Here is a 14,669-nt window from a genome sequence, read left to right on the forward strand (position 1 = left end):
TACACAGACTTCCCTCCATCGATGAAGCAGGCTCATTTATTATGCAAAACATCACATACTACAAAAAACTATGTTGTGTCTGGAAGGCAGCTGCTATCTCAACAATAATTTTTCAATTGTTCTTTTACAGCACTGATAAGGTAAAAAACACAGGTAGATCAGTCATACCTTGTCAGAATAGAAATGCTAAGTTGCTACAAAAAAGAAAAAAAAACACCAACCAACCTCAGAACACAGGAGTTCTAAATCACAAAAAGATCAGAATAAAATTAACTATAAATGCAGAGCACCTATTCTTACTGAAAGGTCCATTAACAGCAAGAAACAGTTTTTATTTTGCACTGTTGCTTTAAGATTGATTCCTTGCAGGGAGTGAAGTGGGAATGGGCAGAGAGCCGGTGCTCATGAGGACCAAAAGAGAAGGGGAAAAAAAAAAAAAAAAAAGCAGGCAGGAGTGATTTCCTTATCCATAGAAGTAACCATACTGTGACAGGACCGATGCTGTCATCTTTACCTCAGCAAATGACTACCCAAGGTCACACAAGGACTTCATCCTTGGGTTACAACTTCTAGAGTTACTTCTGTACATGAGGAGTTGCCACCTGAATAAGCTTTCTAAGACTAATCAGGCATTTCTGCTTATCACTCTTGCCATCAGACTTGACTTCCTGAACACATAGCCAGGTTTCAAGGAGAAAGTTTCTACTGCAACTAATATTCCTTTTCTGCCCTCTGAACTGAATGTTCTGGTCTAACAGTGACATGCTTTGATACCACCAACAGTATTCTCCCAACTTATTCAGGTTAAGCAAGCCCTATGCACAGCAGGAGTCAGCACAGGCTCATTCAGTAAATAAGAGTACGATGCCAGATTTGAAGATACAACATTACACACTGCACAAAACAGACACTTTGGAGGAACTTCTCCAAAATAGCACTGGCACGTACACGCTTCACCAGGCTTTGGGAGAGATCGCAGAAAAGCAACATATAAACCTCCTTAAAAGTTAAAAGAAAATGTTTCTGGAGCATCGAGTTCAAAATACATTAACAGCTGCTCCAAACATAATTCTGACAAGCACTGCCTTGTCCACGGCAGCACTTCCCCTATGTGAAAACAAAACAATTGCCACTGTTCCGAGCTGTGCTGTATTAAAATCACAGGAGAGAATGGAAAGAGGTGTCACAGTAGCAGAACCACAAAAATGAGATTTGGCACTTGAGCAACTACACCAAAAATAGGAGGTCCAAACAGCATGCTAAAAATCTAAACAAACAAACAAAGCACACAAGTTACAAACCACCCACACTTCCAGCAATTTCCCCAGTAAATATAACAAAAACTTGGAAAATAAGTTTGGAAAGAACTTATTAGATAACCTAGGCCTTAGAAAATTACTTTTCATCTGCATTTATGAATCATCTTCAACAAGTCACCATTCTCCCTCCTTTGCTTTGCGGAGATGTTTAAGATGTTGACAACGCCCCCTTGCTCCAACAGATTTTTAAGGCAGTATACACAAGTGCCCAGCACCACTGTAAGTCACCTTCTCACCAGGAATCACATCACTGAAAGAAAAGAATATTCACAACCTTCCCAAATTGGAAAGAAATATAAATTCTTGAAGTATACTTTTAGAAACTACATCAAAATAAAGGAAACATTCTTTCTGGACATCTAGAAAAAGCTTTAGTACTTGAGCACTAGTTTTACATAGCCAGCTAGTGCCTTCAAGCAAGTAGGTTGATTTTGAAAGCTCAGCGACAAACATAAACTGTGTTATGTTGTGTTAACAGTGAATTAACATCATGCTTACATCCATTAAACAAGAGCAGGATTTTGCCTACAGTTGCTTTCTTCTTCATACTAGACAGATACCACAGTTTTGTTTCACAGCTGTAAGGCCAACTCCTACCACTTGAAGTCTGTATAAGCTTACTGTATTAAAAAAACACAAGCGTTTTCATATACACATAATCCATATCTACACACACACACCGCCTTCTACATATACCATCAAATTGCTATTTTTCACATATTTGTTTTGAAAGACACGGTCTTCTTTCCCAGAGATCCACTAGTGAATCGATCCTCATTCAGAAATGTTATCTTTCTGAAGACCTGACACCAGGAAACGTGCCCTTCAGCAGAGATCTGATCTCTCTCTAAACGAGAGGAAAGCAGCACAAGAAGTTCCAAGCACAGCACAGCGAGGTGGACAGTGAAATAGAGAGAAAGATGAGAATCTGGGTCTACTCATGTCATTCTAGGCTGAAATTCATAGGCTCAGAATGTCTGTGAACAGCATAATTACAGATTTCAAGAACTGCAGTCATATTTTACAACTCTGAGAAAGACCATCGTGTATTCCACAATGCAGAATAGCTGCATGGCATTGATAACACACACGAGCCCCAAACACCTACAGTAGCACCTTAATGTCCAACTCAAACATGCACTCAAGTTGCCTGACTTGGCTTCTACTGAAGCTAATAAACAATCATCAGCACATCAAGAGGAAATCCTAAGAAAAAGCACTAACGTCAAGAAAAACAGTTTCCTCTAATTCCATTCTACTGTAGTGTCAAGGATTACAAGAACATGCTACTGCCAGTAAGTAACACCGAGTAATTCCATTAAGTTACCTCAGTTTTGAATAAAAGCAAGGTAGAAGTGTAAGAAGAGTGCAGCTAGATTGCAGATCAGCAACTTCTTGCTCCCACTGTCCCCTCTTTTTTCCACCTCAAAGAGAAAGTCACTAGGCTACTACTGATGAGATGACAGATACCAAACGCCTATTTGAAGATGCTGGTAAAATTCAGCATTAAATTACATCCTCTTTGCACATTGGTAGGGATCTTAGGGGTGGTCTTGGGACTTGGAGCACAGAAACTCCAGTAGGCAAAGCTGTATAGGTTTGGGGTATCCCTCTCCTTGTACTATAAACACCAGTACCATCTCTTCACAGCGCTGGACAACAGATTTCAGCACGTTTGTGCAGGATTAGTTTTAGCCTAAATTATGCCCTTCTTGTTCAAGTAAGCACAAGCAGAACAGAGAGCGGTGACAGACTGGTCTCAGCCAGCCTCCACCCAAGATAACAGCAAAGTTACAACTAAAACACCGACATCTATTTCCTCCTTTTCTTGTTACTAGGTGTCCTGCAAAACACTCTCATAACACAGTGCTTTATTTACAAGAGACGGCAAAAAGGCCAAAGGGTTTCAGAGAGCAGCAGCATGAAATACCTTGCAACTACCACGTCCCAACAGCACAAATCACGTTTTCTTCAGCCACTTCGCATTCCTGTAATGAAACCCTTTGTTACTGTTTCTACTCTTTAGTTTAGCTTTAGGTATTCAAGTTATAAAGCTGTGCTCTCACTTTGCATCTCTTTGCATTCAGACCACAGGAGCAAAAGAAATCACATTCTAACTGCTGCTAAGAACAAGGAGCCCCAGACCCCTGGCTCTACAAGAGCTTACAATACACCAACTGCTCAGGATAGTAAACCAATTGATACATACTTAATCAAATAGGAAACAAACAGGGAGTTAAAGAAAACAACAGGTGGCTACACCTGTATATGAAGAAGTAATCTACTGAGAAATACACACATGCTCTTTTGTTACCACTCTCTACACATAATTTCTGCATTATGAAAGCTGACCAACAAAATCATGCAAGTTTGAAGATGACTAGAGAGAAAAGGAGAAAAAAAATCTAGAAGCCATGGTTTTGGCCACAGGAAGTTCAGACTGAGGCAGGATATCCAGGTCATACCAGAAAGATTAAAAGAAATTTTGCTCAGATGAAAGCAAGGGAATGGACACTGGGAAGAAGAGAAGGTAGCCTCAGCACAAGACAAACTAAAGCTTTGATTTAGACATTATCCATGAAAAAATGCTTAGGAAGGAAACAAGAACTCAAAAGGAGACCTGAGGGTTCCACACCAAGTGAAACTGAATTATGGGCAGCAGGAACAATCAGAAGGGCAGCAGGATAGAGGGCAGTCACAAAAAGCTGAAACAAGGAAAGATTTTAAGATGAAGAGGATGAACACAGGGTAACAGTGAGAGGGAAAATTTCACTTCACACAGAGAAAATACCCACACATCCTCCACCCTGAGAATGGAGTACCTCCAAGCCCCTGAACTAAGGCAACACCGGTCTGACCCAAGCACAGGGACATGCTGAGCCTGAAGAGAAAATTAGCAAAATAGCAATAAAGCATTGTAAATGTAACCCCAGAGTTTGAGGGAAAGGCAATTATAGCTGTTAGTAGCTGAAACAGTATTTTCCTCCTATTTAGAATGCCATCTGAACCTTCCTGGTTTTTCCATTAAAAGAATTGCTATTTCTACTAAGTTACTAAGCAAAATAAATATTGCATGTGAAAGGTCTCTCCCCTCCCCCCAAACAACCTGCAGCAGCTCCTAAGACACACAAACTCTGGATCAAGCACTTCTCAACAACATGCAGTGAGAAGGAGCGCTGAGAAGCCGATCCTTAAGAACAAAAGAAACCTACAATACTGTGTAACAAAACTAATTTCAATTAAACTGGAAGTCTGGGTAAGTATGGGAAAGGAAGAGTTACAGAACACAATGTCTACCCAGTCCGAATACACCTCATGTAGCATTTTTCCAATGGCCACTAGTAAAGCACACTAGGGTGCATTACTGCAAATAAGCAAGCTGATCACTCTGAACACTATACTTAATGTCATCCTTGAACTATTTGAAATAAAAACCTTGCAGTTCACAAAAATTTGCACATGACTGACCTAATTCACTCACTTTCTTTTTTTATGAAGATTTTCAACCACATTAGTAGCATTCCTAAGCTTAACGAGGATTTCAGTAAAATAATATGTTGATGTAAGTTAGACCAGAGCAGAACAAAATATACTAGTTGTTCAGACACAAAACCAAGTGGAAGAAACAGAAGTGCTCAGAGAAGATATAGCTTACTTGCCAAGAGATAAGAGCTGGGAGCCCAGGAGCTGGCCTCTGCTTCTCATTCGGGCTCATCTGTGCATTGCACCTTTGTTTCATGGCTTGGCAAACAGAAGCTAATTGATTCTAGAACCTTACTGTGTGAACAGACAGTAGAGGTGGTAGATTTTTTACAGTATAAAAGTCATTAGGATTGCTATGTACAGGTGAATATTTTGCAATGTCACATCCAGTATAATTTGCAGAGTCAATTTTCAGAAAATAATGTGAGGAATAAAAACAACAACTTCTGGGACAGCCTGCATCCACTCTGTACCAGGAAATTTTTATTTGCAGTTTAATTGCAACCTAATATCAAAAACACCAGCATTTGACCATTCAGCTGTAGGTTGACAAAAGTGAAATCACTTCAATGTGCTGTTACAGTTCAGAATTCAAGCACTAATCTACGGACATAAGATCAAGCTTCAAAAAAAAAAAAAAAAAAAGCAGATTCTCTGAATCTTTGTACATATGGATATTCCAAATTATTAAACAACACTGAGACAAAACGGTTCATTGTTCTTACAGTACAGTATCTTGTTTGGTATGAACTAATGATAGGCTATGGTTACAAAGAGTATGTCAGTAAAATTCAGGGGAGAAAAGACAGATGCTGCAGTTTCAATAAGGCACACACACTCAGTGTCACATGCTATACAGAGGTTAAGAACACAGACACACCTTCAGCCTACTGCAGCAGTGCTTTTTACAGTTACACCAACCCACAAACAACCCAACGGATTAACTCTAATGTAAAGCATCTTAGTAGCAGGGAGTTGATTGCTTTGCTGTGAGAGCACACTGAGCAAATCATTGTATTTCTCCATTTGTTCCTGTTAGACCAAAGCATACTAGGAATTTCTGCACAGAATAAAGGCATGCCTAAAATTCCTGAAAATTGAAGTATTAGAAGCCTTTCTACTTCTGCAAGGCACGTTCCTTTGCAACTAAAAGGACATCACCAACAGAAGCCAGCCTAAGTACCTGCATCCCAGTCCAACCTTCCCCATTCCAAAGGAAAACAAGAACACAAAAGAAAATGCCACAACAACAACAAACTCCTTCACCAACTTCAAGTTAAGCAGAAAGAGGTGCAAAAAGCTTGGTGTACTGTGAAGATATTTAGGAAACAAATTTGTCACAATGGGTTAACAGCTCATTGCTCAGTAAACTGGATTTAACCTAACTTAAAACAAGAAGAATTAACTGGATGGCCTCACAGTTCACTTCACCACACCGTAAACGTTGATTAATTTACAGTAATTGCTTTCCTCTGTAAAAGACAAAAATCAGAACTGAAATAAATGTTCATAAGGTCACAGCTACGAAAATACAAAGGTTAAGCACAGAGCTACCTGACAAAGGTGCTGCAATTCTGTGAAACTCTTTTTCTATGTACTTTACAGTAATATCTTTTTTCTTTCATTAAAATAATTATTACAAAACTATTATCTCCATAAGCACTGTTTATACAACGTTCTGTGACACGGATTTGGAGGCCACTTCTATTCGGCAGCACTTAAGAACCTCCTTTCACACTAATCAATATAAAGCACTTAATTGCCAGCTTCAAATGCATAGCAGAAACAACAGCTAATACAAATGGGCAATCATGTTATGGCCAACAACGGCAGAAACTTGCATGTCAAGAATGCCACAGTGACTTCCACACAGATGGCTCCCCATACTTCCATATACCTCCACTGAAGGCAATGACACAACTCACCTTTGGTTAAGCACACGAAGAGCCTTGACAAGAAACCCATTCCTTCATAAATACAATGTAATAGCTGTTCTCACATCATTCAGACCAAGCCATCTTCCCAAATGTATGACTATAGCAGAAGGGCATCAACAATAATGCCTAAAATGTCATTTCTATGGCAAAATATATTTCAATTGTCTAGATAATACTTAGCACCAACATCTACTTAAATATATATATATATTGCTGATGCCTTTGCAAAAAAAAAAAAAAAAAAAAGGGACTTAGGTGAAGGATTTTTTTTTGAAGTCTCTTTCAAAAAGAAAATATAAACAAATTGTATCTGAAAACGCCCGCAGTTTCTTTTGTGACTTACAAACAGATGAATAACAAAGAAGGGGTACAGAAGTCCATAGGCAAGTTTTCTCTTGTTAATAATATTTTAAAACAAACCCAACCAGAACGTGGGCATACCATTTTTTTTTCTTTAGAGAACTCTACAAAGAGAGCATAACATTTCCACAGTTTTGACTTGAGAAAAGTTACGTGACATAGAACCATTTTCAACGGCCAGAAGAGATGCTGCACGTCTGAGTATCAGAAGTATGAGAGCAAAGCTGGCTGTCTATTTTGTGACCATAACAGCACTGCCTAAATACCACAGCATTTCAGTTCTATTAAAGATGAAATGAGAACAATTAAAGCCATCTACCAAAGGCAAAGAAAACCAGAAGGAAATAAACACAGTAAAGGACTGTTTACATTCATCACACAAGAACAGACTGAATTGAGTCACTGACCTCACCAAGCCATTTGTAGTTTCCTGTCTCTTCCTTTCTTTATACCTGCATATATATTGAAGAGTTCTCTCTATTTCTCTATTAATGCATCCTAAGTACAGCTGATCTAATTTCTTCTTAAAATCATTTCAAATTGGTGTCACTGTAAAGGATGTTTCTTAGATCAAAAAAGTTCTAAAGCTACTTTTTGTCACATTTTTCTTTCAAGTTGAGCTTATCAGCCTGCATTTACCTTCCTCAGTCTTAAGTAACAGTGAATAACTCATGTACATGTAGAAAAGGAAAAGCAAAATGCCTGGAACCCAGAGGCTTTCTCAGGTAAGCCCTGGTTGCTAAAATTAGCCAATCCCATTTCTAAATCACAAATGCTGTCAGAGATAAAAATTAAAGCTACCACTAAATAAGTAGAACAAGCCAAGTGTAGGAGTTTTGTTTCCTTCCCATGATCTCAAATTGTGCCCTAATTAGCTACCAGAACTCAAACACACTGATTGTTTCCAAGGGCATTTCTTCAGCTGTAGCTCCTATATAAACGACATCAAATCATCAGCACTTCACAAAGCAAATCAGGTCTAAAAACAGGCAAAGTAACCATTTTCACTTTAAAACAAAACATGATTTTAAAATGCAGATTCTAAATCGCAAAATAAACTGTGTGGCACTTCAAGTTGAAGTCATTTCAAGGCTTGAAAGCAACTGAAAACCTGTGAAGCTCAGACATATTGCAGAAACTTGACTCCCCACTCGCTGAGCTAATCTAGTAAAAACAACCCAGAACAAATGACGAAAAGCCATCTCAGATGTTCATCTGTTTCACCTTGCTTTGTTATTTTTTTTTTTTTTACTGAGGTCTAGAACTAGTTTTAGGACTGTTCATGAAATAGTCCTAAAAAGATCCGAGGACCAGAAGATGAACTTCTTAGCTCCCCTAAATATAGCAGCAGCCACATGGCTATTGCTAAGACCACATCAGCTTTTCCATACTAGAATAGTTTCTAAATCTTTCACCCCCAAAATTTCACATTGTGCTGTGAATATTCAGTTTCACATGCAGTGAAGCATCTCAGACCTAGAACAGTTTAAACAAAAATACACAACTGATAACAAAAAATTCCACAAAATTAAACAGCTCAACAGTCCCACCAAAAAAATAATAATTCTTATTGTATCCAAAAGTAGTCTGTGATCACCAAATAGATAATCATTAGTCATAAGAAAGTAAGATTACTTTTTCTAGGAGTAAATCCATTTTTAAAAGTCTGAACTTCGGAAGATGAATAGTGCTCTGGAGTAAATTTGTGTTTTGTAATTAGTAAATGCACAAGCATAACAAACAATTCATACCACTCCAAGACCAATTCCAATAACTGCAGACTGAACTACTGGCAGTAATAATGCAGATTTGTGAATGCTTGGCATAAACCCAAGTCTTTCCACAACAGCACTGACACTCACTAGAAGACATACCAGGCACCAAGTTCTATTTCACTGATGGGAGAAATAGATTAACATGCACTTTATTTCACACAGTATACTCAAAATAAAGAGTTAGCCCTGACGTAAAATTGATATTATTTTCCCTAATGGTAAAGAAGTTCAAAGAAAGAACTGAAAGCACTCAGACATCACTTCACCAATGGAGGCCATGACAGAAAGTATGATTTCTGGCTGCCAGCTTTCCACTGCTGCCACTGCTCAGCATGTTTCTGACTTTTAAAGCACATATACCCTCTCTGTAATCCATCATTTACATTGCTTCACCTCTCTGGCAAAGAGACATGAGGTTATAATGGTATCAAAGAACAGGATGCTCACAGTCTGCTCACCGCACCTAAGAGCTGAAGCGCACAGCGCTTCTGTAACAACCTCGTTTTGCTGAGCCCCTCATCTGAACAGAAACGCCAAGGGCTGCTGGTTTCACTACGAGCGCTGGCTTTCAGGAGAGACAGCTCAAGAGTGTTTGCAAGATAAAGACATCATTCATCTGGACACTTTCAACAGCAGGCACTAGAAACCTTTCCTCCTACATTTCACCTCACAAACCCTCTCGAAAAATGCCAAGTTTTAAGTCTGGAGAGCAGAGCTGGTGGAAACACAGGGCTCTGGCAACACTACCTTGAAAATGGGAGGGACTGCTTTAATCTGAAGCTAAGGCATAACTGGAAAGGAGAAGCAGAAAAGCAGCAGGAAAAGCAGGTCAGTATGAAACCTTATTCCGGCCTTTCCAAAATAGCACATTATTTCCATTAACAGCCTGTAAGATCTACCACAGAAATCTTCAGGTACTATCAGACCCTCAGAATAACACATTTTTTTCCTCCAAAAGATAACATTAAATGTACCAGCTACTCAACTAGATGGGCTCCAATCACTGCTACTCTAATTCTACTGACACAGTTAATTTATTATTATTATTTACAGGCTGTCAGCTTGCTAAGTCCACTGCAGACTATACTTCTATATACAAAAAGTACTGAGAGTCAGTATGTTTTCCAAGTCTTCCACAGCTTCTGTAAGCCACAATTTTGAAGAGAAGATTCCTTAGAAGTACTTTAAATACTATTTCCTCCTTAGCTAGAACGCATTAATTATAGGCTTTTCCTTCTGATAATAAGAAAACAAAGACAAGTGCAATATGAACAGTAAAAGAAACTTAATTACTGAGTCAGATGCCCTTCAGATGCCAGTCTGACTACAGTGAGGAGCAGGAAAACAAAACACACAACACACACCTATCAGCCTCCAGTGTTAGATCAGTTATCAAAACAATGTCTTTCCTCAGTGGCTTCATAAGGAGGAACTCAACCAGCTAATTAACCTTTTATGTTTTGAAATGTGCTTTTCTAAAGACAGGTAGCCTGCTGATGTATTTATTGTAAATCAGATGTGATAAGTAGTTCTGAATGTAAATGCTGAAGTACAGCATGACTTTGAACTTTGAAGGTCACATACAGTATGCATTAACATCAAGGCTCTTGTGTCAGATGCATCTTCTGTTTTTCACCTATACTTAGGAGGAGGGAAATGAAGTAAGAAAAAAATAACAAGAACCAGTTCTGCGATAACTCAAGAGAACTGTAATCCACTTGTTCTCATTTGAAAGACTTACAGCCACTGAAATATTCCCCTAAAATTAAACAAGAAAATGGAATGGTGGATGGTGAAGACAGTTTCATTCTACTATTCAACTGCATGTAATTAAACCAGCAATTCCACCATATGAAAGAATGTATTTTTCTCCATTTTCACAGACACTTCAAGCATTTCCTTTAAGAGAGCTGAAGGATTTTCTCTTTGATTAACACCTTCTACTTTAAAGCAGCATAGCTGTGACTGCAGACACAAGTCAGAGGGTTGTCTACTGATCCTTTCTCTAGCTATCAGGGGATTTACCTTCCATTCTCCTACATTCCCACTAGCTCTAGGATACAAAGCTCAACAGTTGGGCCTACAGGCATAGAAATATAGTTCATATACCAGAATTTGATTCAGGATTAAAAAAGCATAACTCAGGGATAAATAACCAATATAGACTTCTTTTTAGCACCACCATGTTCAAATGCAGCACAAACAATAACCCCTCCCAGTGAAACACCAAGTTCCACACAATCCCCTCTTACACATAAATAACAAAGCAGACAAGAACACGGACGGACATACATGACATATACTCCAACTCACCCCATTCTAGATACTCGAGGATGTTCTTCTCTCTTCTCAGAGGGGAATTGTTACATTCATCGTACAGGCAGATGAGTATATCCAGCAAGGTTTCTACGCTGAAGCACTGCCCATTAGTCTGAGTTGGCCCATCCAAAATAAACTGCTCCAACTGCTTCAGACGCACTTCTCCAGACATGGTTGTTTCAGTTTGCAATGGGGTTTCCTTTTTAATTATTATTATTACTTCGTCAAAAAAAAAAAAAATCCAAAAACCAGCTTTTCAAGGTGTTGTTTGAAAAGAAGCCTGCGGTATTCTTACCAAGTGTCAAGCGCTGGTGGTGCCTTATTTACAGCCCACCTCGGCTCCAGCCTGAGGCTGAGCTCGGGGAAGTTTCAGGCACACACAGATAAACACTACGTGTGTGAGCGTGTGTATATATATATATATGTACATATATAGGCGCATATATAATTTTTTAATTTAAGAAAATAAAGAAAAATCTTCTACTATGCTTAATAAGGAAAAATAGATTGCTTCTTCTGACACTTCAGTGATAACAATCACTCTGAAATCCCACCAGGACTGCCTGACACCGATTTTACCGCATGTAGATGGATGTAAGCTTTTATATCTTTAAAAACGTCCTTCTCCTTCATTCAAAATTCAGATCATGCAACACAACCCTGAAACGAATCCCACTGCATCATTAAAGTGTAAAAGCCCCATTCCGTCCGCATCGGATTTCGCTTCCAAGAAAGGATCGGAAAGGGGAAAAAAAAAAGGGGGGGAATAAATATATATTGACGTCGGGAGGGAACAACGGGGCGGGGAGCGGCACGGCCGCCTGGGCCTCGGCCTCCCGGGCAGGGGCAGCGCCCGGCGGTCCCCTCGCCGCCGCGGGGGTGGGGCCCGTCCTCAGGGCGCAGCCACGTCCTGCCCCGGGGAGCCGTCCCCTGCCGCCGCCTCCTCCTTACCGAGTCTCCTTTTAAGGCCTTTCAGGGATTGGAATAAGCTCAAGTCTTCATCGCCGCCCTCTCCTCCTGTGCTGCGCCGAAGGGCGGCGGGAGAACGCCCGGAGCCCTGTCACGGCCGCTCCATAGCCGCCCGCCCCGCTCCTCCTGCTGCTCCTCCGCTGCGCGTCCTGCGGCGGGAGGGAACGCGGCGGCCCCGCTCTGGCTGCGGGCCGGGAGGCCCCGGCGGCGGCTTCACTCCCGGCGGCGAGGAGATGCTCCTCCGGCCTCGCCTCCACAGGCAAAGGGCATCCTTCCTTCCCGGCGTGTGCGTGCGTGCGGGGAGGGCCACCTCCCTGCCGCCCTTCCTCCCGTTCTCGTCGTCTTCTCCCTGCCTCCCTCCCGCGGTCACACGCAGCAGCCGCCGCCGAGCTCGAAGCTGCCCAACATGGCGGCCGCGGCGGGAGGGGAGCCGCCGCCGAGCGCCGCCGCAGCGCGGGGAGCCGAGCCCGGGCGCCGCCGCTACTGATGGGATTGAGGGGAGGAGGGAAGCGAGGGGGCGGATGCCGGAGCAGGGAATGCAGGGATACGGGCGGGCCCGGGCAAAGGGAGGAAGGGAGGGAGGAGACGGAGTGTGCGAGGGCCGGACGGGAGCTGTGCGCGGGGCTCTGCCGGTGCAGAGGGGAGCGCCGCCCGGCTCGGCTCCCTGGGCAGTGCGGGCCGGGCTCCACCGGGCCCACCACCGGGGAGGCCGTGCTCCAGCGGAGCGTCACCGCGGCGTAAAATGGCAGTCGGCGGAGTATGGTCTCTCCTGAGGAGTAGGAAATGTGGGATCGCACTCGGGCTGAAATATCACCTGCGCAACGGCTCGCAAATCAAGCTCAGTCTTGAAACAGAAAAAAGGTGACCCGGCGGCCACGTGCCGCGTAGTCACGGGTCGTTGGGAAGAGGAAGAGTTCAGCAATCTGTGGAAAGCCACAGAATCCCAAACCTGTTGGAGCTGAGGGGAAGGAAGCATCTCAAGCACGTGTTCTCTTGATTGGTAACCAGCACAGAAGACCTTCAGCTGTTTTTTGGCACAACAGGCACCCATGTAATAAATGGCTCTGGCTAGTGTACATTTGCTGGATAGTATAATACATAAGAACTCTTAGCTAGGTGAAGGAGAAACAGCATTAGGATTAATCAGAAGTCCAATACAATTCACTTAAACCTGTAGAAAAATGTGTTTGGAATCACTAAAGCATGTATGGTGTGAAGCCACAGAGGACAGTGACCACCACCTTGTGCTAGTGGAAAGACAGTATGCAGAGTCCCTGCCTGCTTCATGCTGGTAGGCATAGGAAGGTGACCCAACAGCTGGGGCAACAGCTCATGGTGAATGGAGAGAGAGAAGTACAAATAATTTAATTCTGAAGTCTTCTTACATGCAAACCCTTGGAGAAACATCATCAGGAACTGACAAAAAACAGAAGGACAAAAACACAAGTGAGCTTGTCATAAGCAGAAGAAACAAAATTAAGCTATGATGAAAGGGTCAAGGGAATGGTTTCCTTCCTCTCCTGGGGGACACTGTATTACAAGAGCTACATATTGAGAGTGGGTGTGCTATTCATCCTCATCTGCCAAAATCTTAGCATTTATAGTATTTGGCTGGAGAAGACTGCTAAGACAATCATGTCCAACCACCTACCCATCTATATAATCAAAGAGTATTAAGATGTTACAATCACAAAATAAACAAGAGCATCAGGCAAAGCAGACTATGATAACAAAAGAAAATAAATAGAAGACTTACCCCCATCCTAGGCTCACCCACAAAACACCAGCAGAAACAATCTCCAGAAGAGATCCTTCCCCTCTGGTAGCCAGCTCTTAAATAGGTCTAGGAGTGGTGGAACCAGGCTCCACCCCTTCCAGCAGCACAGGTGAATTGCCTCCACCTGAGCTCCTCTGGCTGACTCATGGCTCGCCTCAGGTGATCAATCAGAGGTTCAGGCCGTGACTCAGCAGTTCCCATACACCGTCCCTCCTGTGCAGTCTAACCCCTATCACTCAGTGCCTCATCAACATGTTTCTTGAACACCTACAGGGACAATGGCTCCACCATTAGCATGTTCCAATGCACCATCATGCTGTGAGGAAATATTTTCTCCTGCAGTCCAACCTGAGCTTCCTCTGGTACATCTTGAGGCCGTTACTTCATGTCCATCTTCATGGAATGGGTCTCAGCAGTGGTTCCATGATGGGAACCCACGCTGAGGCTGTGGCTCACAGGCAGTTTTACACCAGGAATGAGGTGTTTCCTGCTGACTTCCCGCAGAATCTGTGGAAATCAGTATCAAACCTGGGTGTGGAGATGTCTGGTGATGACAGTAAAAATAAATTGCTGTTGCCAGGTTAGATGAACCAGATCAGATACCACTTCTTGTGGGAGAGCCAGGGACCTATCAGCCAAGTTTGTATTGAATGTTAACCAATAATAGTGTTGTGGAGGGAAAAGGGAGAGCACAAAGAGTTAAAAGGATGTTAGCTCCTTGGGTTTTGGC

General features: G+C 42.0%; 1 protein-coding gene across 9 annotated transcripts in view; it reads right to left on the minus strand.

Moving 5' to 3' along the window:
- CDC42BPA (CDC42 binding protein kinase alpha) overlaps positions 1-12,010 on the minus strand; it is a 153,202-nt gene extending 141,192 nt beyond the window's left edge. For 7 of the 9 annotated variants that reach the window (XM_042876263.1, XM_042876279.1, XM_042876248.1 and 4 more), the window contains exon 1: positions 11,188-12,010. In XM_042876263.1, the coding sequence (XP_042732197.1) occupies positions 11,188-11,365 (178 nt within the window). In that variant the 5' untranslated portion in view covers positions 11,366-12,010. The remainder of the gene's footprint in view (positions 1-11,187) is intronic. The other 2 variants (XM_042876289.1, XM_042876257.1) reach the window with 1 other exon arrangement.
- Positions 12,011-14,669: the final 2,659 nt, after the last annotated feature.

This window comes from Lagopus leucura, unplaced genomic scaffold, assembly GCF_019238085.1.
Source record: "Lagopus leucura isolate 7727_CA_CO unplaced genomic scaffold, USGS_WTPT01 Super-Scaffold_73, whole genome shotgun sequence".
Taxonomy (NCBI): Eukaryota; Metazoa; Chordata; class Aves; order Galliformes; family Phasianidae; genus Lagopus; species Lagopus leucura.